This window comes from Micromys minutus (assembly GCF_963924665.1).
Source record: "Micromys minutus genome assembly, chromosome: 10".
Taxonomy (NCBI): domain Eukaryota; kingdom Metazoa; phylum Chordata; class Mammalia; order Rodentia; family Muridae; genus Micromys; species Micromys minutus.
The window spans coordinates 65,011,068-65,034,929 of NC_137979.1; the positions used below are offsets into that span (position 1 = coordinate 65,011,068).

General features: G+C 53.5%; 2 protein-coding genes across 6 annotated transcripts in view; both read left to right on the forward strand.

The window, feature by feature from the left end:
* RPTOR (regulatory associated protein of MTOR complex 1) overlaps positions 1 to 2,378 on the forward strand; it is a 263,751-nt gene extending 261,373 nt beyond the window's left edge. For all 5 annotated transcript variants that reach the window (XM_080924542.1, XM_080924544.1, XM_080924545.1 and 2 more), the window contains one exon: positions 487 to 2,378. In XM_080924542.1, the coding sequence (XP_080780668.1) occupies positions 487 to 555 (69 nt within the window). In that variant the 3' untranslated portion in view covers positions 556 to 2,378. The remainder of the gene's footprint in view (positions 1 to 486) is intronic.
* A 14,315-nt stretch (positions 2,379 to 16,693) lies between these two features.
* Positions 16,694 to 21,967, forward strand: CHMP6 (charged multivesicular body protein 6). Its single transcript, XM_080922641.1, has 8 exons — positions 16,694 to 16,804; positions 18,052 to 18,161; positions 18,255 to 18,342; positions 18,683 to 18,769; positions 19,308 to 19,373; positions 19,480 to 19,560; positions 20,454 to 20,508; positions 21,086 to 21,967. Exons 1-8 carry the CDS (start codon positions 16,742 to 16,744, stop codon positions 21,136 to 21,138), a joined length of 603 nt encoding a protein of 200 aa, XP_080778767.1. The 5' UTR covers positions 16,694 to 16,741; the 3' UTR covers positions 21,139 to 21,967.
* The last annotated feature ends 1,895 nt before the right edge of the window (positions 21,968 to 23,862 follow it).

A 23,862-nucleotide genomic window follows, 5' to 3' on the forward strand; every position in this document is an offset into this window, starting at 1 on the left:
ATTGCCCTGCCCCCTAATGCTCAGGTAAAAATAGGTAACGCAGAGGGAGACGCAGCTCGTGTCCTGTGGTTGGGGAGCAATAGAAAAGTGTCACTGGGCACTTGTGTCCATACTTGGAATCACTTATGGGCCGTCGGGTTGGTTAGGATTTTGCAGAGTGGGCTCTACAGCACTGTTGAAGTGCATAGCATCAGACGCCCAGCACCATCCCAGGGGGACAATCCTAAAAGGAAGCTGCAGGGAATTGTGGGTAGTATGCAAATCACCCGTAATGGAATTTAGATGATACATCATTTCTGCTAGAATCTGGCAGTTAATGACCCTCATCTCTGTGCCTGTGTGGAGTTCAGAGGTGTTCCCGTGGTTAATCCTCACCCCTACTAGAGCTCTGCGCAGAGCACAGCAGCCTGCACCCTTCTAGTCCCAGAGCTGCAGCTCCCACTGCATCACAGGCCCTGCTCATGTGCTGTCTGTCTCTCCACACAGCCTCATCTGGCCGTAGGAAGCAATGACTACTACATTTCTGTGTATTCGGTGGAGAAACGCGTCAGATAGCGGCACCTAGGACTCCCGCCAAGCCGCAGCCACCCTCTGCTGTACATAGTGAACCAACCTGCACTGCTGGGGATGCAGTGCCCACCTGCCCACCCACCTGCAAACCCTGGCTCCTGACCTGGCCGTGGCCAGCTGAGGAGGGGTTTGCACATCCGTCCTTCTGTCGCACTGTAGTGTACAGGTCCAGAGCAGGGGAGGGTTTGACACGCATCCCATCGAGAACCAGCACCCAGGCACCAGGGCCTCCTCAGGTCCTTCCCTGCCCTGTTTTCTTCTGAGGTTTTACAAAGGGACACATTTGATTTTTCCATGCAGTCAAAGCATTAGAGAACAGACAGTGCCCTGTAGAAAAGCTGTGTTGGGGCTCCTAAGGGCCATGGCCCGGCCTCACTGTCTTCTCATAGTTTGGGCAGGAATCCTCAGAGTAGGCTGGCCAGTGCTGGAAAATGAGTGAAAGCAATTGAGGGAAGAAGAGAGGGAAGGCCTCTTCTGCTGCTCGAGGTATAGAAGACTGAGCCTGGCCCTCTTAGAGCACCAGGGCAGCCCGGCACACTGGATATGTCATAGTGGCATGAGGTAAGGGGTCCCCGTCCTGCACAGCTAGACCTCAGAGGTCCAGTCTGGCGCCCTCACGTGAGCTGGTTGCAGGAGAGGGTGTGGTTCTGGGCAGAGGAGGCAGATCTGTAGTTAGCGGCTGTCCCCATCTGTCAGGCATATTCTGAAGTGCTTCTCTCCCGTAGAGCAGGAACAGTGGCCACAGCCTTGTCTCCTGCTTGTGCCACACAACAGGCACACACGCATGCAGGCACGCAGCCTCCCCATCCATGCTTACATGGGTGCCCTGGTCTTCCTGCCTGTGCACACTTGGGTGTGCATTCGTGCAGGCCCACAGTCTCCCCTACACGTTTATGGGCACTGTGGCCGGCCACACACAGGCATGTGCTGGCCTCGCCACACACAGGTTCAGAGACTTCGCTGGACCCAGAGGCTCGAGGTCAGCATCAGCTCTGTTGATGGTGTAACTGAGGTTGCATGATGCAGTCTGTGTTGTGGAAGAGTTCAGCAGTGTCCTGTTGTGCCTGACATGTGTCTGTGTGCACATGCAAGTGAGGGACCGTGGACATTGCAGCCCTGGAGGGTCACAGCATTGCTGAGCAGTTGCACACAAACAGGACACAACACAATGATGTTTTGAAAAGCATTTCCGTTTTCCCTGGAAATCAGGATCTTTCAGAGGAGGACGAGTGACCACAGGAACCAGGGACATGGGTTGGGACAGCTGTGGCAGAGGCTGGGTTCCTGTGCTGTGCTCGGTGGACCTGTTTTAGCCAAGAGCATCTTCCCTGTGACAGGGCCCTACAGGCTGAGCTGGGCAAGCAGACCAGGAGACCCTGGGGCCATCCCTGGAAATGCACTCTCCCAACCGGGAAGGGCTGGAGGAAGTCGGCCCCTTGGTTGGGCCGGACAGCAGTTGGAGTCAGGAAGGCCCTGGAACCACCTGACATGCCACCTGCTCAGTTCTGGAGAGTGTTCCAGGGGGTGAGTGTGTTTCAGCCCAGTCCTTGTCCAACTGGTGATTCGGTTTTGGCAGTACAGGGCCGCCTGATGGGCTGGGTTGCTTCCCTGCCCTGGTGGAGCCAGTGTCTGCATCTTGCCCACAGGCTGGGCCTTCACAAGTCCGATGCGAAAATTCAATCATGAAGCTAACCAAGGCTCGAGAGAGCGCTGACCTAGAGTTCATTGTCTCTATTTATTTTACCAAAATGAGAGTTGAGAAGGACTGACGACACAGGACTGCAGTGGTGTCCAGAGCAGTGACAGCAGCAGAGTGTTAATAAAGAATAAAGCCGTGACAAGTCACTTGCCCTTGCCAGATGAGAACGGTGGGGTGGGGGTGGCCCAAGAAAGGGCCACTGTCTCTACCCCTCCTGGGCATGGGTGGAAGGGAAGATATGCTTGTTGCCATGGAGACCTTGAGGCATCGTGACTGGGATTCCTGTGCTGACTCTGGGCTTGTCATTAATAAGGTTTTCCCACATTCACAGGGACCAGCTGCACATAGCCGTCCCTGTTTCCGTCAGCATAGTTGCTTCTCTCAGCAAATCCAGGTGCTCCTGCGAGGGATGGGCAGAGGTGTGCAGCCGGTCCAGGGGAAGACGGGTCTCAGCTTTGTGGTCCTGTGAGGATCATTGTACTAGATGGGGCTTCCAGCACCCACTGTCTACAATGTTTACATCCCCATCCTAGGTCCCAACAGACCCCTCACTTGGCCAGAGGGATTTGGCCTCTTGGGTCCTACTGATCTGGTCATTGATTTGATTAGAACACTCATATTCCCACTGAGTGGAAGGACACCTCAGGTGTAAGGGGCAGTAGTATGAGACGAGGAGGTGACTTCAAGAGACCATGAGCACATAAGGAAGGGAGAAAGGTCTGGAGCTGAGCTGTCTCTTCCAGCCCGTATATTGGAACTTTGATTTCATCCCCCCCCCCCCCACACACACACCTCAGCATAACTGTATGTGGAAACCTTCACACAGGTCAGAGTGAGGTCATGGGAGCAGTAATCTAGGCCAACTGTCCCTGACAGTGGTCAGAGACCACAAGCATGGCAGTGCGCAGGCACAGGGAGATGTCATGCCTCAGGAAGAAGCACTGCCAAGACTGCGTGTCTGTCAGTGGTCATTGGCCACTGTAGCCTAGTGTACTAAGGTGTCTAGCACTGCCACCCAGTGTCCTGCCCCTGAAGCTTTCAGGCCTGCTGTCTGCCCCTGTCTCATTAAGGCAGGACACTAACTACAGCTTCAGACATCACATCAGAACTTCCAAAACAGCCAAGAGCATCTTGTGGTCCACAGCACCAGCTAGAGCCAGGTCTAAGGTTCCCTGGCTAGGAGAAAGCCTTCTCTCCACCGCTGGCCTACCATGGCCCCTTCTCCAGTGATCCTCCAACAAAACCAATCTGCTGCTGCCTGTACCCCGCTGCTCTATGCCCCAACCTGCCCTGTTCCCTCCAGCTCTGAGAAGGAGCCTCATCCACTGTCCCATTACTGCCCAGCCCCCGGCCACTTTAGCGGCCACCATGTAACCTGGCCTGAGGCCAGGCCACCCACTGAAAAGACAAAGATGATACAAGAGTGATATACACTACAGTGTTGCTACAACAGTGGTGAGCTGGGCGAGGGCTGTGGGACCCCCTCCTCCATTGCCACTTTGGGCTCAGGAATGTGTTTATATAAGTCACCCATGCCCTGGCATGATACCACGGGCCCTACATACTCTACCCACCATCTTCCATCAGCCTGCACAGTCTTCCCCTCCATTTGTCCATGTTACTCTGTCAAGATAGGCCATTCAAGGGTGTTGGGAAAGAGACAGCCCACTCCCCCCACCTGTCACATGGCAGGGCTGTATAGCACATTCAGAACAGACCAAGGCTCCACTAGAGTTCAGGAACCCATCCTCCAAAAGCCTCTGAAGCCACCCACCATGGCAGCCCCTTGGCACTGTCATTCCATATGTAGCTGCTAGGCCCCAGAGATCAGTATCACCTGGGGGTGAGCATCATTGGCAGTCAAGTCCCCCTCAAATGTAGCTAGGGAGGCTGCCCACACCCCATAAGCAGACAGAACTGACAAGTCTTCCGGAGGCAACAGAGCATCTCATGACTTTACGGTCCTCCATTAGTGTTGGACATCCCCAGCTGAGAGGCAGATCCCCTCTAAAGTGGGGGTATGGAGACACCTTTACCCAATGATCTCAACCCCAGAAGGCAGGCTCAGGGTTACTGGTACAGAGGTGAGATATACAGCCTCTGACCTGAGGCCTAGGGCTGCCTGCATAGCACTGAGGACGTTTAACTCCTTGTGGGGTTGGGGGCATGGAGAGGTGTGGCCCAGAGAGCCACCATGTCTCTGCCTTTCTCCAGGGGTTGAAGTTTGCCCTGCAGAATCAGCCCTTCAGCATGCAGGCTGTGCTCCACCCCTTTGCAGATATAAGTATAGAGAGGGAGCACTAGCTGCAGCCAGGCCCTCATCCACATGGAGTCGGCTGCTCAGCCTCGGGAAGTGGCTGCCCAGACCACCTGGATCGGAATGTGGATGAGACAAAGGCTTGGAGCCGACCCAGCCACTGCTCTCCAAAGACCACTTTGTGGTGTGGGTATTGTGTGGGTGGAGCAGAGGCCACGTGAGTACAGGCTGCAGGCCTGTCCCAGATAGTGTCCCAGAGAGCTTACACATACTGTCAGGGGTCTAAATGGCTGGATACAAGACAGGAAGACCCAGAGCTTGTAGCTTGTACTATGTTGTGGTGTGAGCTGCTAAGGGAGATGTCTAGGGGTTAGGACAGAACCCTCCCCCAGCTTTGGGTTCTGTCTTAGTCAGGGTTTCTGTTCCTGCACAAACATCATGACCAAGAAACGAGTTGGGGAGGAAAGGGTTTATTCAGCTCACACTTCCACATCACTGTTCATCACCAAAGGAAGTCAGGATTGGAACTCAAGCAGGTCAGGAAGCAGGAGCTGATGCAGAGACCATGGAGGGATGTTACTGGCTTGCCTCCCCTGGCTTGTTCAGCCTGCTTTCTTATAGAACCCAGGTCTACCAGCCCGGGGATGGCACCACCCACAATGGGCTGGGCTCTCCCCCCTTGATCACTAGTTAAGAAAATGCCTTACAGCTGGATCTCATGGAGGCATTTCCTCAACTGAGGCTCCTTTCTCTGTGATAACTCCAGCTTGTGTCAAGTTGACACAAAACCAGCCGGTACAGGCTCTGAGCTCAGCTTCCCTCTAGCCAAAGGACCCAATGATGCTTTTCTATGAAGCCCAACCCTATGGACTGTCAAAGGAAGGAATGATCTCCCCTCTCCAGTTCTACACAGTAGTGTCCAGAACCCACATATAGACTTATTTGTTTTGCTGTTTGATAAAATAGATTTGGGGGAGGATGACCCACCAACAAAGAGCAACTTAAAAAGATTAATATGCCAGTTTCACTTAAAGCAGCAGCAAAAGAATAAGGTGTCTAGAAATAAACAAGGAGATTGGAGACATACAAAACTACAACACATTCAAGAAACCAAGGGCCTAAGGAGTTTGAAAGGTCTCCCATGTCCATGGATCACAAGGTACAATGGGAGATGGCTCAGTGGTAAGCGCCTGTGAAGCTGGACACAGTCACACATATCGGTAATCCCAGAATCCCTAGGATGAGATGGAAGGCAGAGACAGGAAGATCACAGGACTGGAGACACTCAAAGGAGATGCTGACAGCCACACCAAGGTTGCCCTCTGACCTCCACTGTCACACACCCACACCCATGTGCACACATTCAAGTGGTGAAAATTACTGTAGAAAAACCAGGCCTCGGGGCTGCAGAGGGTGCAGCATTAGGAACACGCTCTGCCCTTGCTTGATCCCAGAGACCGTGTCAGACAGCTAACTACTGCCTGTAGCTCCCTCTCCAGGGGAGGTGCCTCTTCAGACACTTCCCTTTATGGGCACATACTGGCACACATAATCAAAAATAAATCTTTTTTAAATTTTAAAGAATAAAAAAACCAACCCTCATATTGCAGAACTGCCAAGGACCCCAAAACAGCCAAAACGGAAAGGAGAGATTAGAAGACACTTCTTAATTCAGAATATACCACATTTGGTTACGGTGGCCAACACATGGCACTGGAGTAAGGGTCAGAGTTACAGGTCAAGGGACAAGAACAGGAAATGCAAAATAAGAGGCTGATTACAGGCTTGTGACGAGACTATTCAGTGGGTAAAGAAGAATCTTCAAGCTGGATATGGTGGCTCTTGTCAAGAGGATGGAGAATGAGGCCTGCCCTATAGTATAAGATGCTATCCAAACAAAGATGTAAAAAAGTGAAAAGAACCCACACAATATATCAATTCCTCTAATCCCAGGCTTCATGGAGCCAATTCAGGATGACTGTGGACACAAGACTAACTTGGCTTATATATCTGAAGGTCAGCCTGGGGCACCATAGTGAGAAAAAAAGATGTAGAAATCTACAGAACTGAACAAAATGTTTGTAAATCATGTCCCTGATGTGGGCTTACTAGCCAGAATACATTATAAAGGCCTAATAAACCAAGATCTTTAAAATAAATCAGTAAAGGACTAGATTAGACATCTCTCCAAAAAACAAAAACAAAAAAACAAAAACACAAATGACTAGCCAGCACATGGAAGATGTCACTAGATAAATTTCTGGGAGATACCATCTCATACCTGACAACATGGAAAGTAACTCTGAAGATGGAAAGTAACACATGTCCACAAGGACATGAAGGAATTGTAGCACTTGTACACTGTAATGGGGGCATGAGAGAGGGGTGGGAGCTACGGAAAGTGGTTTGGTGTCTCTTCAAGACGTTCAGCATGGGGTTACGGTACAACCCTGCAGTTTCAGGGCTAAATGTAAGTCCCAGAGAAACAAAAGCACAGGACCACATGGAAACCATAGAGGGTGTTTACAGAATGATGTTCATCAGGCAAAAACTACCTAGATGACCACCAGTGAATGAATGAATGAATCAAAAAACATGGGGTGAGAGGAATCACACGGTGAGCCCCCTTCACCTCTTTCCACCACATACAGACAAAGCATTCAAGGCACTGTCTTAAAAGGCAGAGCCTAGGCTGGCACCAGGCATGGTACCTACGGAAGCCTGGACCTTAGACTTCCTAATACCCAGAACTGTGAGAAACATGTTTACTTTTTATTGATGTCATTTGTTTAGAGTGGATGCATGCCTGCATATATGTGGGAATGCACATGCCATGGAGGTCAGAGGACCCTGTGGAGTTCATTCTGTGGGACCCAGAGATTGAACTCACATCATGAGGCTTAGCAGCAAAGTTTCTTACCCACGAGCCACCTTAGCCCACCGGCCCTCTACTCTTTATCCGTCTCAGATGGGCTGGATTGGGCGTGGCTGTTGAGTCTTTGCTTTGCCTTTAGTTTTGGTACTTGGAATAGGGTCCCGATATGTAGCCTAGTCTAGCCTCAAACTATTAATCCTCCTGCCTTACCCTTCTGAGTTCTGGGTTTACAGGTGTGACTGTACCACACATTGTCCCTGCGAGATGTAGGCCCTGTGTTATCAGCCAAGATTTTCTCCTAAACAGCATCTGGTTCCCCCAGGTGAGTGACCAAAGGCTGTGTCACCCTCGTGGCTACCAAAGCCCTGGTCAGGTCTGATCTCCTCTGTCCACTCCTAAGCCTGTCACCTGTCCTACTGGTCCATGCTAGCCTGTCCCCTACCCCACTGTCCTGTACTGCCATGTCTGATGATCAGGCTTCTGGGGTCAGATGTTATTCTTTTTCCTAACCACTAACCACAACTTACCACTCATCACCTTGCTTATGTCCCCCCCCCCCCCACACACACACACCCCTCAAGCCAGAGAAGGGAGGGCCATGAATGGTAAGTACCAAATGAACCAGTGAGTAAGGCACCGGTGGATAAACGCATGAGCCGGGGAGGAAATGAGCAGATGAACAAACCAACGTTCTGCTGAGGAAAAGGGTGAGGGGTGAATGAATAAGATCTAGGCACATCTGTGACAGGGCCCCAGCAAGGAAGTTACTGGGTTCAAACAAACTCATCAGCTGCCTGTCCTGCAGCTCCACCGTGTGGTTGTAATAGGAACTGCTACTAGCCACACTAATAAGACATGCTTCAAAGATGAGTGAGGGAGAAGTGCGATTCCTTAAAACCGGCATCAACACTCTCCACGTACCCAAAGCATCAGACCAAAGAGGGGTACTTTCCTCTGCCCCCCTCAGCTCCCTCAGAGCAGCCCATGCTCCCCCCTCCCAAGAATTTCCTCTAGGACATCTAGCAATGTACATGCAAGCTATCCCTTGTTGCTGGCAATCCAGGCCATGTTGAAAACAGGAGTCTGCGTCCTTATTGGGCAGCACCAACCCCCGTCCTCAGGCCCCACGTCTGGGACTTGCCGTCTTCTTACTCACTCCACGTTGCTGCTTTTTGGGCTTGTCTCATATGCTCTGCCGCCTCCTCAGTCTGAACTCCCGGAGGCCCCAGGACCACTGGATCCGTTGCACAGCCCTCCCGCACCTTCCCCTGTAATTCACCTACAGCCTGCCTACGTTCTGCCTGTAGCTCACCACGCAGTACGTGTGTAACTTACAGCCGTGGGAGTCATACACCCAGATGACATGGTGTCAGAGAAGCACTAGTTTAAGACAAGGGCCCTTTCCCTCCGGCTTAGCCAGCGTAGCCATAAGCTTCTGGCCTCTGGATCCCAAAGTTGGCTTGGGTAGGAATGCTAAGTCAGTCATTCCTGACTCCGGTAGATTGTTGGCCTCAACTGGGCCATGCAGAGCCCTGCTCTGGTAGTGCCAACGAGGCCTGAGGAGGTGACCTGCCCTTCATCTCCTTCCTGCTTTCCAACCCTAGATGGATGCTGGCCCAGAGAAGCTGACACCGTGACCAGAGTGACATGGAAGAAAGTAGCTCCTATGTCTGCCAGTTCTTGTTCCCTGCTAGAGGCTGGGGTCATCCAGACAGAGGTGATACCAGTGCCAGCAACAGACAGGGATCACACACTCCAGCTGTCCCCTGATCACCCACTCCCCTCGTACCCCCCTGCCTGTGGATGGCTCGGAACTGTGTCAGCCCCACTGCCAGTGGTATAGCGAAGATGGAAGCCATGGAAGAGAACCAAGTTCAGTGCCCTATAAGACACTTTCTGGAGATGGGAAAGGTGGAAGAGTCCTTATCACTGTCTTAGTCTGGCCTTTTTTCACTCAGCAGAAGACTGGTTTAAATGGAGACTGCACAGGCCTGCTCACGTCCCCCTGCGGACCTATAGCCTGTCTATATCCTTTTACGCTGCCACCTATAACCCACCTGCATCCTGCCTGTAGCCAGCCTGCACCTCACCCCTCAGGGTAAGCTCTGAGCTGTCCCTCCCTGACTTCATGTTACCTCAGTCTGCACGCCTGCATCTGTGGAGTCTGTGTGCTCTCACAGCTGGTGTGCAAGTTGTTCTGCTGAGATCCAGGGATGGTACTCCAGGGCCTCCATCCCTTCAACCCTTCGGTGATTTTGAGGCACGTGGTTCTCAACATTAAATATCCTTTGGAGGGAATATCCAGTCCAATAAGGATGCCTCGGCTGGCTCAGTTTAGTTCCAGACACTTGGTTACCCAATGCAGCAAAGGCTCCAGGGCAGTGTGGATTGAGCTGTTCCCTATAACTCGTGTTGATGGGCTGGAGAGATGGCTTGGATGTGGATCCACGTACCCAGTGGTGAATCATAGCCATCTTTAACTCCAGTTCCAGGAACCAATGCCCTATTCTGGTTTTGTGGGCGCTGGGCATGTGTGTGTCTGTATATATGTAAGCAGCACACTCCCCAGTAAAAAGCCTCATACTGATGTTCTGACCTCCGGTACCTTGTGTCCTTATTTGAATTAGGGCTGTTGAAGGTACAGATGGGTGGGTTGAGGCAAGCCTCAGTCCAATGTGATGATTCTCTATAAAGAGGATTTGCACACAGACAGTGGGAGATGTGGTGTGAAGGTGGAGGCAGAGATCGGGTGCTGTTCTGCCCGCCAAGAAGCCGAGGATCACAGCCTGTCGCCTTTGGAAGCCAGGGAAAGCCTGGTATGGCCTCCCACAGATGTGTGGAGAAGTTTGCCCTCTCTATTCCTCTGACTCTTTCAACAATTTTGGTGTTTCTGACCCCAAGGCTACATGACAGGACCCAAGCTTCCTACCCTGCCTGGTCTGGCATGTGGCTAACCCCTGGGCACTGCCTAGAATAGAGTCTTTCTGGAAAGCAGAGTCAGGCAACCAAGAAACAGCTCAGAACAGCACCAGGGTGGAACTTGGGGCTGTGGGGTGGGCTGCTGGTGTCTGCCAGCACCAGGAAGATTGCATTTTTAGAATGACATACAAGGGATTTTAAATTCTCAGTTCAAGGCAGAGTGAGAAAACCAGGAAACACGTGGGGCCGCTGGAAGAGAAAAGCGAGCTTCCTGTGGCAGGCCGCTGTGCCTGTGGATCACGAGCGAGCTGTGCTCTGCAGGGCGCAGGATTAACGGGCAAACTGAATTCTCAGCCTCTGCAGGGCATCTGTGCAAGAGCTGGAGCAGAAAACCAGAGAGAATAAGGGTCAAAGAGAGTAAGGAGCTGACAGGGATCCCTCTCCACAGGGCCCGCCTCACACCAAAAGCCCGGAACCCCCTGCACAACTCCCTTGCTTGCAGCACATACCTATGGCAGCAGCACCCTCAGACCTGACAGAAATAAGAACTAGGCTGAGTCCTGTCACAAGGATCACGCGCACGCGCACGTACACACACACACACACAAGGTTTTGCTTTATGTCTGGATAATATCAGGGAGATTGACTCCAAGGCCACAGAAACATAGCCCCGCCTCTGAATCTGCACAAGCATCCCCTGGACTCCGGCATCAGCCTGCCTGTGTGTGAAAAATCCAGGCAGTTTGCTTGTCTGTGACAGTGTGGTTCCACTAAGACCCTTTAGCTCCTTAGCATAACAACAAGGAAAAAAACAGGTGGGGGCTCTCTAGAAGAAAGGTGTACTAAAATCAAGCCGCTCTGTACCTTTCTTGTCTCCCCAGGGAGCAGCAATCTGTGTGTCTTTCGAAGCTTTAAAACAAAACCCATCAGGAACAACATGGAGCAGGATAGGCTGGTGTGGGCTCACCGTTTCAGGAGGTTGTACTTCTCGGCCAGGGCAGCTCTGGAGTGGGAGGCAGTAGCCATCCAGTGGGGTGCGCCAGAGGGACATCAGAACCATCAACCTTCCAAGGTCTGTCACTAGTGACCTACTTTTTGCCTGACAAGTGCCACCTCCCCCATCACTGTCACCAAGAAGGGAACGGGCGTTCAAACACTTGAGCTTCCTGGGGCCATTCGTATGACATCATAGCAGCTCACCTTTCCCAAAGGAACCGAGAAGTTTGTCCATGAGGAACCTTGTAAACTTTTGATGAATGTGGGAGATGTCATCCAAATGGGTCTCTGATTCCTCGGGGACCTGGGGTAGGAAGGGTGGGTTCAGTTACCAAGAAAGATGCCAAGCTTAGAGCAACAGGCAGGACAAACGGAGGTGGGAGGGGCTCTACTCATGCTGTGAATGGTTTAGAGCTGAGGATGGGGCCACAAAGTATCTCGATGGCAGGCTGGGGAGATGGCCCAGAGGTGAAACACATGTCCTGCATGCCTGACTATCTGAACCCAGATCCCCTAAACCCATGTACGAGCCAGCCACCACAGGAGGCATCTCTAATTCCAGCACCCCAAAGAGAGATGGGAGGTACCAACAGGAAGATTTCTAGAAGCCCAGGAGCCAGCTAGCCTGGTGCATGAATGAGCAAAAGATCCCGCCTCAAACAAGGTAGAGGGAGGACCCAAGGTTGTTCTCTGACCTCTACATGTACATAGTGGCACTTCCATGCCCATGAACACACACACACACACACACACACACACACACAAAGAAGACCTCAGTGGAAAGCCAGGAACTCTCACCTGATGTCCAAGCGCAGGCCAGAGCCAGTAATGACCTACTCAAGTTTTTATGTGTTTGCTCCCTCTGTCTTCTTGAGGCCCCAACAAGCACCGTTACAGTTACCCATGGGTGTGTAACACCCCAAAGCAAGCAAAAACAGCCACAGTTCATTCACCTCACAGTTGTGGGGTTGTGTGGCACTTTGTGTGACAAGTTCTGCCCTGTTGACCTCTAGTTGGGTTCGATCTTGGTTGCTCGTTGTGTGACTGAGATAATTTAACTGCCAGAGACAATGTAAAGAAGGGTTTCCCGTGGTGAATCAGCACGTACGTCATGGCAGCAGGAGCTGTGGGAGGGGAGCCTGCTCACATAATAGTGGATCGCAAGCCAAAATGGAGGACTAGACCAGGAACGGGTATAACCTTCAAAGACGGCCACCAGCACCCTTTCTCCAGCCGAGCTTCACTTTCTAAAGTTCCCACCCCCTTCCCAGCTAGCACTGCTGGAGAGTACGGTGGGGGACATTTCACACGCAAACCTTAACTAGTCCTGACTGGCTTTTCTGGATTGTGTGGCCCCTCTTGGCTTGATGGCTGAGTTTCAAGAACAAACATACAGAGGTCCCAGAAAGGAACTAGTCTGTAACCTGGACGCACCGTGATGGCCCTAATCACGGGCTCACTTTGAGTGGTTAATTCACGGACTCCCTCCCGAGTCAGCTTTTGTAGCTGGGCCCTGGAAAATTTTCTCTGGTGAGTGCAAGGTCTAACTCCGCCAGCAGAGGGCGCTAGAACTGCAGGAAGCCCCGGAGGCAGAGGGAGGGGGGCTTCCTCTTTTCCTCTCTTTTCACCACCCGAGGAACAGGGGAGCAAAACTTCACTCCCTAGCCCCAGACCTTCTTTTGGGGCCCAGCACCCTCTTTTCTCTAGCCCTGTAGTTCCCAGTTGGCCCTCTTTACAGACCCTCACCCCTTCTTGCAGAGTGTTTTACTCATGTGACTAGCCAACACTTCTCTCCCAGGTAACCCCACAGCTTTCCTTCTTCACCAAACACAGCCATACACTCCGCCCCAACAGTCTCCCCAGCTTGGGCACCGCGTTCTCCCGGGCACTCAGCAGCTTCCCAAGGTCCCTTTCTTGGCGTTTGCTATTCACGTGTTCCTTGAGTTCCTGCACATGCTTAGGTTAGCTGCAGGTCTCAGGCCTCAGTGTCATGGTTTTCTGCACAGGTGACCAGTCCAGCTTCTGGCTCTTTCTTGGGCAGTACAGCAGCATCAGCACAGAAGCTCTATGAGACTTGCAGTCTACATCTGACCTTGGCACTGGGCCTGAATGTGCTACTGAGCTTCTTGCGGTGGGAGATGGGTGTCCTGCCCATGGCATGTGGGCATTGCCTGAGGAAGCTGCTTCCACCAGCTGGTGTTGGTAAAGGGACACTTGACATATCATGGGGCCCAAGTAACTGCAGCAGGTCCATGGCAGAAGGCCCATCAGTGTCCTGGGACATTCACCACAGTCGTCTGGTAGCAGGATTCCTCAAAGTCCTTGGCTGAAAGACCAGTGCTCCCTGGCCACTCTAAGGGGCCACTCCTGCCTCACAGTGATGAGACCAGCACTGCTGCAGGTCAGAACCTTTGCCCCCATGCACACTGGATGACCAACTTGTACCTGGCTGCACGAATATCTCCCCGAAGGTTAGGATCATGGCTTAGGGCGGTAACACAGTGGTAGAGCACTTGCCTAACACAGACAGCCTGGGTCCTGTCCCTAGCATCTAAGAGAAAAAAGTTAGGATTCCGATGGAAAGACGGGAACCATGAGCTCTGGAGGAGACTGGACTAACAACATTGGAGTTCGCAAATCACACGACCCCGCTCCAACCGGAGGCGCTTGGCAGTGGCCGAGGGAACTGGAGACCCACATTTTGGGATCATTCTATGATTCTGTGTATGGCAAATCCTTAGGAGCCCCCATCCTCCTTGAGAACCTCCACAGACACCTTGTGCTGTCTTGAGGCTTATAGTTAAATCCTAGGCTTCAGGGACATGGTGTGAAATACAGGAAATGGCTTGGGGTAGGAACTGGGACGGTTCCTCTAAAGGACTAAAGAGAAATGGTTGTCATGGTACCAGCAGGCAGGATCTTAACAGTCAGAAGCCTGCGGCAGGAGGGTCGTGAGCTCAGGGCTGCCTGGGCCTCACAGCAAAACGTAGCCTCAGAAAATAAAAAATGAGCCAACACAAAAGATTTCCTTTTCTGAGAAGACACAAGGTTTTTGTTCTCTCCCCATTTCCTGTTCTGGTCCTCTGACGGGGTGTGTGTGTGTGTGTGTGTGTGTGTGTGTGTGTGTTTCTTAGTTTGGGTTACTATTGCTGTGATGAAACATCATGGTCAATTATCGAAGGAAACCAGGACAGGAACTCAGACAGGAGGCAGGAACTGACACAGAGGCCATGGAGGGTGCTGCTTACCAGCTTGCTCCTCATGGCTTGCTCAGCCTGCTCTCTTCTAGAACCAAGGACCACCAGCCCAAGGATGGCACCACCCACATGGGCTGAGCCCTCCCAAGTCAATCACTAAATAAGAAAAACAACTTACAGCTGGATTTTATGGAGGCATTTTCTCAACTGAGATTCCCTCCTTTTAGGTGATTCTAGCTTATACCAAGTTGACATAAAACTAGCTGTCTTAGTTAGGGTTTTACTGCTGTGAACAGACACCATGACCAAGGCACCTCCTAATTAGTGCCATTCCATGGGCAGACCATATACAAACCATCACACTAGCCAAGAGAGAGAGAATGAGAGTCAAACAGACAGACAGAGACACAGACAGAGAGACAAAGACACAGAGAGGATCCTTTTAAAATAAAAGAAGCCTTGCTGGGCATTGTAGCTCACACCTTTAATCCCAGCACTTGGGAGGCAGAGGAAGCAGATCTCTGTGAGTTCAAGGCCAGCTTGGTCTACATAGTGAGTTCTAGGACAGCCAGGGACACTGTCTCAAAAATAAGTAAGCAAATAAACGTTAAAAACATATTTATTCTTAGCTTGCAGGCTGTACAAAGGGGGGGGGGGATCAAGCCGGTTTGGCTCACAGGCCGTAGTTGCCAAATCCTGGCTTATAGTCAGAAAGAATTCAGACATTTCCAGCTCTGCACTGGCAGAGAACTAGGAAGAACGTGTGGAAACGCTTCCAGGGTGTGAAGGTAGAAGCAGGGCCCTCCCTGGGCAATGAACACTCCTAGCTACACCGCTGCATCCTGGGTACTATTCTCTGTTACCTGACAGACTGAGTCTCAGCTCAGGGATGTCGGGACATCTTAGCACAGAGTCGACAGGAGTGGACAGAGAAAGCCAGTATCTGTGATTCCAAGGCAAGTCCCAGACCAGCCAGGTGGAACACTGGATCTGTCCAAGATCTCTATCCCACACTCCAGAGTGTGCCCTTCATTAGGGCTTGACAGCCACACCAATGGGAAGCTCCAGCCTTCTAGTAAGTTCCATCAGTGCTGCTCTTTATAGCCATGTTGGCCACAGGGACAGGGTACCATTTCTGAGATTTCATGGGGCCAACTGGCCCACAGAGCATTGGAGACTAAAACTGCTAGCCACTAAGGCCAGTGGCTGATTCCATTTAGGGCAGCTGAATGTACATGAACAGGGCCCTAGAACACAGGATCCCTGGCTAGTTAGAGGGGCCTTGGGAATCAAAACAAAACCAACCAAACAAACTAGCTAACCCTCCAGAAACTGCTTCTACGGGAAAGATTGAAGGAGCTAGAACCCTAGGTCTGGTCGCCAGAGCCTGCCTCAAGTCCTCACCATAGACTTTACTCTCGGCCTTCGATGCTGTTATAAAACCAGATCAAGACTAGGGCCTCTTATGGCTGAGGGCTCACAAGAGCCACTGCTGGGGCACCAGAAAGCCCCCTCCGTGCCTTCTGTTCTTGTTTACTGAAGGAGTTGTGGATGGGGGAGGGGAAATGCAGGCAGTGGTGCTGGTGCTGGCTGCCGGTTTACCCGATTCATTACGTGCAGAGGCCTGGGGCCAAGACTGAGCCCATAGAAAGGTGTAAATGAACAAGAATGCTTAGTAATTGGTCCTGCTGCTTGTACTGCCTCCCAAAGGGATGATTACCTCGAGGAAGCAGGAAGGCTCCCCTCCTAGCAAAGACGATGGCTTCAGGGCTACGGTGCACCTTTGAGAACTGTTAGGGTGTAGAGCCCCACTCATGAGCGTCTTGGCCTCCTACTTGCCTCACCAAGGGCCTACAAAGGGCAGGTGGGATCAGAGAATCCCTGGGGTCAGTGTGTCAGTCCCGGCAGCAGGGCTGACTCATCGGTAGCCCAAGGACTGTCCCCAGCGAGGAGGGTGCGTTGGCTGGGCGTTTTTGAAAATTAGGAAGTCTGGCTTAGGCTCACCGCTCTGAGGTGCACTGAATCAATCACAATCCCCATCTGATTAGCCGAAAGGGCGACGGAGGGCGTTCGCACCGCCTAGAAAATACAGACGAGCGCTGCTCTAAGAACGAACCTGCTTCGCGTTCTGCGGCGCGTGGCTCCGCGCGCCTGCCGTAGAGCGGGCGGAGTACGGTGGCCGCAGAGCGGCGGCGGCGACGGGCTCGGCCGGCCGGCGCGCGGCCGCCATGGGCAACCTGTTTGGTCGCAAGAAGCAGAGCCGGGTCACCGAACAGGACAGGGCCATCCTGGTGAGGGGCCGACAGCGGGCGGGGGGCCGGGCCCCGTGGGGGAAACTGAGGCGGGGAGCCGAGCGGGCCGCGCTTCCGGTGCCATCGCGCGCCCAGCTGCAGACACCTGGACCAACCGCGACTCGGCCCGGAAAGACCGGGATTGTGCCTAGGGGCTGATCCGTGAGGGAAGGTGTCAGGACGGAAGCCTGTGGCCTTGGCCCTGACACCCCAAGCCATAAGTTACTGAAAGTTCCTAGAAAAAGCCCCCGGATACAGATCCCGTGGGCGTGGCTGTCACTGAAAGTCTGTGTGATTCTTCCTGGAAAGGGTGCTCGTCCCCCATCTCTGCAGCCTCTGTGCGACACACCACCTTGTCTGCTCCTCCGTGGAGTTCCGGGGCTCTGGGCTCCACTGTCAAGCACACATCTGAACAGTCCCAGAGCGCCAGGCACACAGACAGAAGAGCGCCTAGCCCCAGCTGCTGGGGCCACTGCCTGACCTGCTCAGATTGCTTGGTCTCCAGAGGCACAGCCTGGCCATCCGGAAGCTCTATTGGGTTCCCCCTGGTCTCCCCAGGCAAGATGCCTGATGCTTTGTACACAGCCGATCAAACCTGAAGGGTAGAAATAGTGAGCAGTTTCTCTCATGCAGTTGATGTCCACTGTGGGGCAAACCGTGTAGAGGACATTAGGTGAAGGTGGGGGACCTGGAAGCACGGTCACGCTCACACACCCACATGCTCACACACGCTCACACACAGAGCCCACTAGCAGAGATCCCAGCAAGCCTGTTCTCTCAGGTAACCTAGAGTCTATGGTGAATGGGTTCTCGACAACTGAACCTTAAAGGTCTCCATTGCCTTTACTTGGTCTCTACAAAGGTCTGCCTCACGGTGTCATCTGTGTGTGCATCCACTTTGGAACATACTGTTGGAGAGGGTGGGGCAGAGGATGGCATGCAACTTCAGGTCCTTTGTTACATTTGAACCTTCCAGGGCCTGGTGGAAGTGACCCACGGAGCTTTGGCTATTCACAGCCTCCTGTGACCGTAGGGTGAAAGTCTCCTCCTTGGCACAACGGGCCTTGGCCTGGGGCATACCAACTGCATCTGCATTGTAAGACTGGAGATGTTTCTAAATGTTACTCCATACCCTTTGGTGGCAGAGGCCACTGCTAGACAGGGTTGCCTGGCCCATCCTGGCCACGCTGGGATTCATCAGCCTGGTAAAAGCCACTGACCAGACTTCACTCTTGTTCTCCCTCCAGCAACTGAAGCAGCAGAGGGACAAACTGAGGCAGTACCAGAAGAGGGTCACACAGCAGCTGGAGAGGGAGCGGGCTCTGGCCAGGCAGCTGCTGCGGGATGGCAGGAAAGAGTAAGGGGCACTCCATTCCCCAGGGCTAGCATGGTGGGAGAGGAGGAGCTTCCCCGGGGCTGGGCCAGGGCACACAGTGTCTTTCTCCTCCAGACGGGCCAAGCTACTGCTCAAGAAGAAGAGGTACCGGGAGCAACTGCTTGATAGGACAGAAAACCAGATCAGCAGCCTGGAAGCCATGGTAGGCCGTGGCCAGGAGCCTTTGCTGGGAACCCGAGTGCTTGGGGAACGGAGTCGGGGGTGGGCCATTCCAGGGAGGGAAGTGGGGAACAGGTCAGGCTGGTGAGGGCTGAATGCACATCTTCCAGTGCTGGGGTAAGAGCTTCCTGGTTTGCCCCTGCTGGCTGGAGCCACTGAAAGGCAGGCAGCACCCTTTGAAAGTGCTCCAGCATGTTTTCAGTAAATCTCAGCCACCACAGCAGAGCCCAGGAAGGGTAGGACTTTCCTTCCAGTGACAGAAGCCTGCCACTCAGCTGGGCCAGAGCCAAGCAGGGCTTCTGACCCTTGACTGCCACTTTCAGGTTCAGAGCATCGAGTTCACGCAGATCGAGATGAAGGTGATGGAGGGGCTTCAGGTGGGGAACGAATGTCTGAACAAGATGCACCAGGTGGGTCCTCACAGGGCGGGGTGGCCGGGCAGGTGGGTGGGCGCAGCTTCAGGGCCCAGGAGATCAGGGACTGAGTCTTGCTGGATTAGGGGATGTACCAGTGCCTGTCAGGGATCAGTGGGACGGGAGGGAGGTGTGGCACAGCATGACCTTTGAGCTGGGCTCACTGGAGCTGAGTGCCGGGGAGTGCGAACCTGCCTCAGAGCTCAGGGAACAGCACTGGAGGCGAGTGGCTGGTCTTAGCTGCCTTCTGTGTGCTCTGCGTCAGGCCAGCCAAGGGTTGTAGTGTAGTGACTGCACACAAGGAAGTCTAGACGCCACCCAGGAAGGATCTCCAGTTTTTGACCTGTTTCACTCACAGTTGTTGTCAGGGTTCCTCTGGCTCTGGAAAGGTCTGGGCAGTGGAAGACAGGTCTGGCTCAAAGCCAGAGGGCAGGCCCACTTCCCTGGCTTTGCTGATGGAGAGACAGGATGAGGGTGTGGCCCCTGCTATGGTCCTTTACCTTGTTGAGCAGCTCTGAACCCTCATCATCCCCAGGTGATGTCCATAGAAGAGGTGGAGAGGATCCTGGACGAGACCCAGGAGGCAGTGGAGTACCAGCGGGTATGTGTTGTTGGGCACAGGCTCACCCAGAGCACCCGTTGGAAATACCCCTCACCACCACCTAATTCCCAGGGAATGCCCCTCAATACCTCTCCTTCTTCCGCAGCAAATTGATGAGCTGCTGGCCGGAAGCTTCACACAGGAGGATGAGGACGCCATCCTGGAAGAGCTGAATGCAATCACTCAGGTACAGGTCCCCAGGCTGTCTGGTCCCCTGGGGATGGGACCCTATGGGCCTCTCTCTGGTGGTGTGTCCTACTGTTACGTCTGAGTTCAGAGTCCTGGTTTCCCAGTTTCCTTCCTACTGTGATTCTCATTTGTACTGAAGCGAAGCTTCTTCCACACCCGTGCTGGCAGTTGAGGGAGCTGTGTGAGGTTTGCAGGCTGACCCTGCAGTTGGCTGCAGGCACTTGTGTCCCCTGTGTGGACAGAGGAAATGCCTCTTCACCTGTACGCTCCAGGCCTCTGCTCTGCTGCTGTGCAGCAGTGTGTCTGGCCCGTATCCAGGCCGCGAGCTCCGTAGCTGCCATGGCTTCTGCTTCCCAAGGTTTCCCTGTGTCCCTGGAGCCACCTGCTGTCCACAGCCCAGTAAAACTGTCTGGGAAGTTGCCCACTGGGACCTGTGGCTACCCACCTGTTAGGGCCAGAACCCATAGGAGGTACTGGGAAGACAGGCCACGGGATGACAGAGGCCACCTCTGCTCCCAGGACAGCTCTCACCACAGCTGTCTGGGGTCTCAGCTCCTCAGTGCTTCACAGCAGGAACCAGTCACAGCTTCCTCACAGGGACTTAGCACACCCCACGGCTGCTTCCCCCACGACCCTCTGCAGGCCCTGCCTCATGAGAATAGCTCCAGATCACTCGGGATTCTGAGGACTTTAGAGTAGCTAAACCCCCTGTAGTGGCCTGTCACCTGCAGTGGTCATCTGTAAGGATGCTCTAGGTAGAGGAGTGCAGGGCTGGCCATCTGAGCAGCAGTCTGGGAGCTGCTGCGTCCCTGTGAGAGCACCCAGAAAGTAGAGCCAGGGCAGCCTGAGACAGCGCACACCCAGTTCACACCTCTCCTGTGCTTCTTGCAGGAACAAATCGAGTTACCAGAGGTCCCTTCGGAGCCCCTCCCTGACATAAACCCAGGTATCATTGCATTGTGTGTGTAACCGTGTTGGTCTAGAGGAGCGTACCCAAGTCTCAAAAGGAGCAATACACTGATCATCACACCATGGCCGCTGGCATCTCCCACAGCATAGTGGGAAAGTGTGCTTGTATGTGTGCCTGGGTCAACAGAGCGAGCCCCCAGCCTCTGGTTGGTCCTGGCTTTCCAAGAGTCCTCTCATGAGAGCCAGGAAGCTCACAGGGTCTTGTAAACACATAAGCCCTGGGAGAAGGCTTATCCGCCACTTTGGCCCTGAAGGGCTTAGATCCCAGAACTCACAGCCTTGGACAGCGCTGCCCCTACACCATCATGGCCACGGCTCAGATGGTCACGGCCTCCACACACTCTAGTCAGTGGATTGAGTGGACACTCAAACTCAGGATAGCTCCACAGTTCCCTCTGTTCCTTGGCTTCCAGGAGCTCTAGGCTGTGCCCCTGGCCTGTAGGTCCACCTGGCCTCTTGCTTATAATCATGGCTCCTGCTTCTACCCTACCCCTAGCCTCTGGCTTCATCCTCTGAAAGCTTTCTGCTCATCATGAACCATTGTTTTTCTACAGAAGCCCCTGCCAAGGCCAGATCCAGGCAGGCAGAGCTGGTGGCGGCGTCATAGCCTGGCCTCTCCAGGGACTCACAGGGCTTCTCTGAGGACTGCCCACAGAGCCTTTGGCTGAGAGCCCCCTGAGGGCTCCCAGGAGGCGTGAAGGGCTGGACTGGCCAGTGGAGGTGCTGACGGCTGGAGCAGCAGCTTACACGGCAGCTGGTGTCAGGGCGCCACATTGCAGTGTAGTCTGGATGCACCTTTGTCTCTCCTCCTGGACTGAGTGGACTTTCGGCCAGCCAGGCCCAGCTTCAGGCAGCTGTGGGCCATGGTGGCTGCAGCCCACTCCTGGTGCTGTTCTCATGCTGACCCGGCCTGTGAGGAAACACCTCAGACCTCGGGGTCCCTGTGAGCTGCTGGGGGCTTCAGCTGAGTTCTCACCTTGCCTGGCATCCTGATATCCCTCAGTTTCCCTCCTGGCTAGTGGCAGAAACCCTAGGATACTGCTGTTTTCCAAATCTCCTGGAACATCTTTGGCACCTCAGACTTGAGCCTCTTATGTTGGGGGAGGTGGACCAGGGGCCATCCTGCTGAATGAACAAATCTTGGAGCCTGACTTGGGGGTCTGTTCACAAAAGAAAGACATGTTGAAGGTGGTAACAAGACCCTGTTTTACTGGGCATGTACCCCATGGAGTCCTGGACACACTAAGCCACCAACTCCCAGGAGGCACAGAACTCAGAAATGACCTCCAGAGCCCTGTGTTTGTTTGATTACGGACAATCTCTGGTCCTCGGGTCTTTGAGGAATAAAGAGTCTTATGTACCCTTAGGGCCTACCAGGAAAGGAGGGCATCTCTTCCTTAACCCAAAACAGGTCAACCTCAGTATTAAAGTTGACCCCTGCATGGTCTTTGGCCTGTTGGACTTGAGTTTGGTGTCTTGGTTCCCTGCATAGACGCAGTTGCACAGGTAGGTTGGAGTGTAGCCTATGATCCAAGAGAAGCATCCCTAACCACCATGTTAGGCAAAGCCAGGGACTGGGTGCCACATGCCTGGCAGGGGAGGGAAGCTTGGGTCCCCACCTCAGGATGGTGAAAGTCTGGGACTCCAGAGTTCTGGCTATCTTTGAAGGTAGAGGAGGGCAGGGCTCTGGCCACTCCAAATGCGCATGCTGCATATTCTGCACACGTGGGGCTGGTAGTTAGGGCTGCCAGATCCCAGGCCTAAAACCGTTTTGGGAGAGACCGACTGGTTAGGGTTGCAGTGCACATGGGAAGCATCCTGTCTGGTAGACTGTGGGCGAGTCCTCTCCTGGAGCAGCCTCCACATACTGCCGGGCTTAGCATTGCTAGGTTGAATTCAGGGTTTCTTAGGAGGCGGTGGAACATGCTTGGCAGCCACCAAGACCCACAAAATAAGTGTGAACGTGGCTTCTGCAGTGGCCACGCCCACCAGGAGGGGCACAGCCACTTTTGACTTGAAACCTGCTCCAAGCCATGACCATGGCCCGCAGTAGTAAACCCAGGCCCTGGGTGCACCCACACCCTGCAGCCCCTTGTTGCTGAGTGTGACCGTTCTGCAGGCAGAGTCCAGAGCCCCAGGAAGCCCAGATTCAACCCTCCGCTGAGTCTCACCTGAGCCAGGTGGAGACCGGCTGTTCACCGGGGAGCTGCCCTCACCCCGAGGCAGCCACGAGTAATATCTCTCGAGTATAAATGTCCTTTTGGGGACCTGGTCTTGCTATGTAGCCTAGACCGCCTTATGCTGTCTGCTGGCCTCTCAGCGCTCTGAATGCTGGGATGATGGATGTACCACTGTACCTGGCTTCGGTTCTGCCTGACCCTGGGATCTTTGGCCATCTTCGGACCTCCTACTTCATCATGTGCTTCCCTGTCGGCCAATGTGGATGGTGTAGGACCCACGCCAATCACACGCCAAGTGCAAAACCTGTGGCAGAGCTAGGGGCTGCCAGAGACAGTCTTTGGAGGTGAGCGGTGGTGTGGTGAATGGGGCCACATGGTCAGGTTGGGACGTGAAGGACAAGCAATGAGGCTCCCTGGGAAGACACCTCAGGCTGTGGCCTAGAGGTCTACACAGAGGGCAAAAGCTGCCACCTCTTAAATGAGCTTGTAGGAGCGGCTGGGACAAAGGCACTTGCAGGAAGAGAGTTCACAGAGGAATGAGTGTGTATGTGCGTGTGTGTGTGTTGGTTTCCGGCTGGCTCTTGTGCAGAGCACTAGCTCAGTGAGGGTAGATTTGGATCCAAACACCGAGCATCAGCTGCTGAAGCCTTGGCACCCCGCCTGGACTCCGTATATGAGATCTCAGGGCCGGATCCTCAGGTGTGCCCAGCCCTTAGAGTGAATCCTGCACACTCGTCACCAAAATGCAAGTTCCACACACCCAAGTCCAGAATGGCAACTCACACTTGTAACCCCAACACCAGGGAGATGGAGGGAGGAGAGACACAATGTCCAGGCCGGCTCGGGCTGCGTTGAGACGGTCTCGAGAGCCCTCATGGGTACATTTATTTGTGTGTGCTGCCTGGAACACGTTTGGAGGCTGGTTCTCCACCATGTGGGTCCTGGGAGTGAATTCAGGTCTTCAAGCTTTGCGATAAACCCTTCGACTGCTGTGGGCTCCACTTCAAAGCCTGTCTTAATCTATACTACTGTGACAGACGACTAAGCCAGCACAGTTCGTAATGAACATTTTCCTCAGTGTTTCTTTCTCATGGTTCTGGAGTTTGGGCATCACAAGTGCCAGCCTCCTGCTATGGCCTTCTAGCCACTGC

What these genes read in the sequence shown, in the direction of transcription:
- CHMP6 (XM_080922641.1), top strand. Translation starts at nt 16,742, where the DNA reads ATGGGCAACCTGTTTGGTCGCAAGAAGCAGAGCCGGGTCACCGAACAG. An exon ending in GTCTGAACAAGATGCACCAG is followed by an intron (nt 18,770 to 19,307) that starts GTGGGTCCTCAC and finishes CATCATCCCCAG; the next exon opens with GTGATGTCCATAGAAGAGGT. An exon ending in AGGCAGTGGAGTACCAGCGG is followed by an intron (nt 19,374 to 19,479) that starts GTATGTGTTGTT and finishes CTTCTTCCGCAG; the next exon opens with CAAATTGATGAGCTGCTGGC.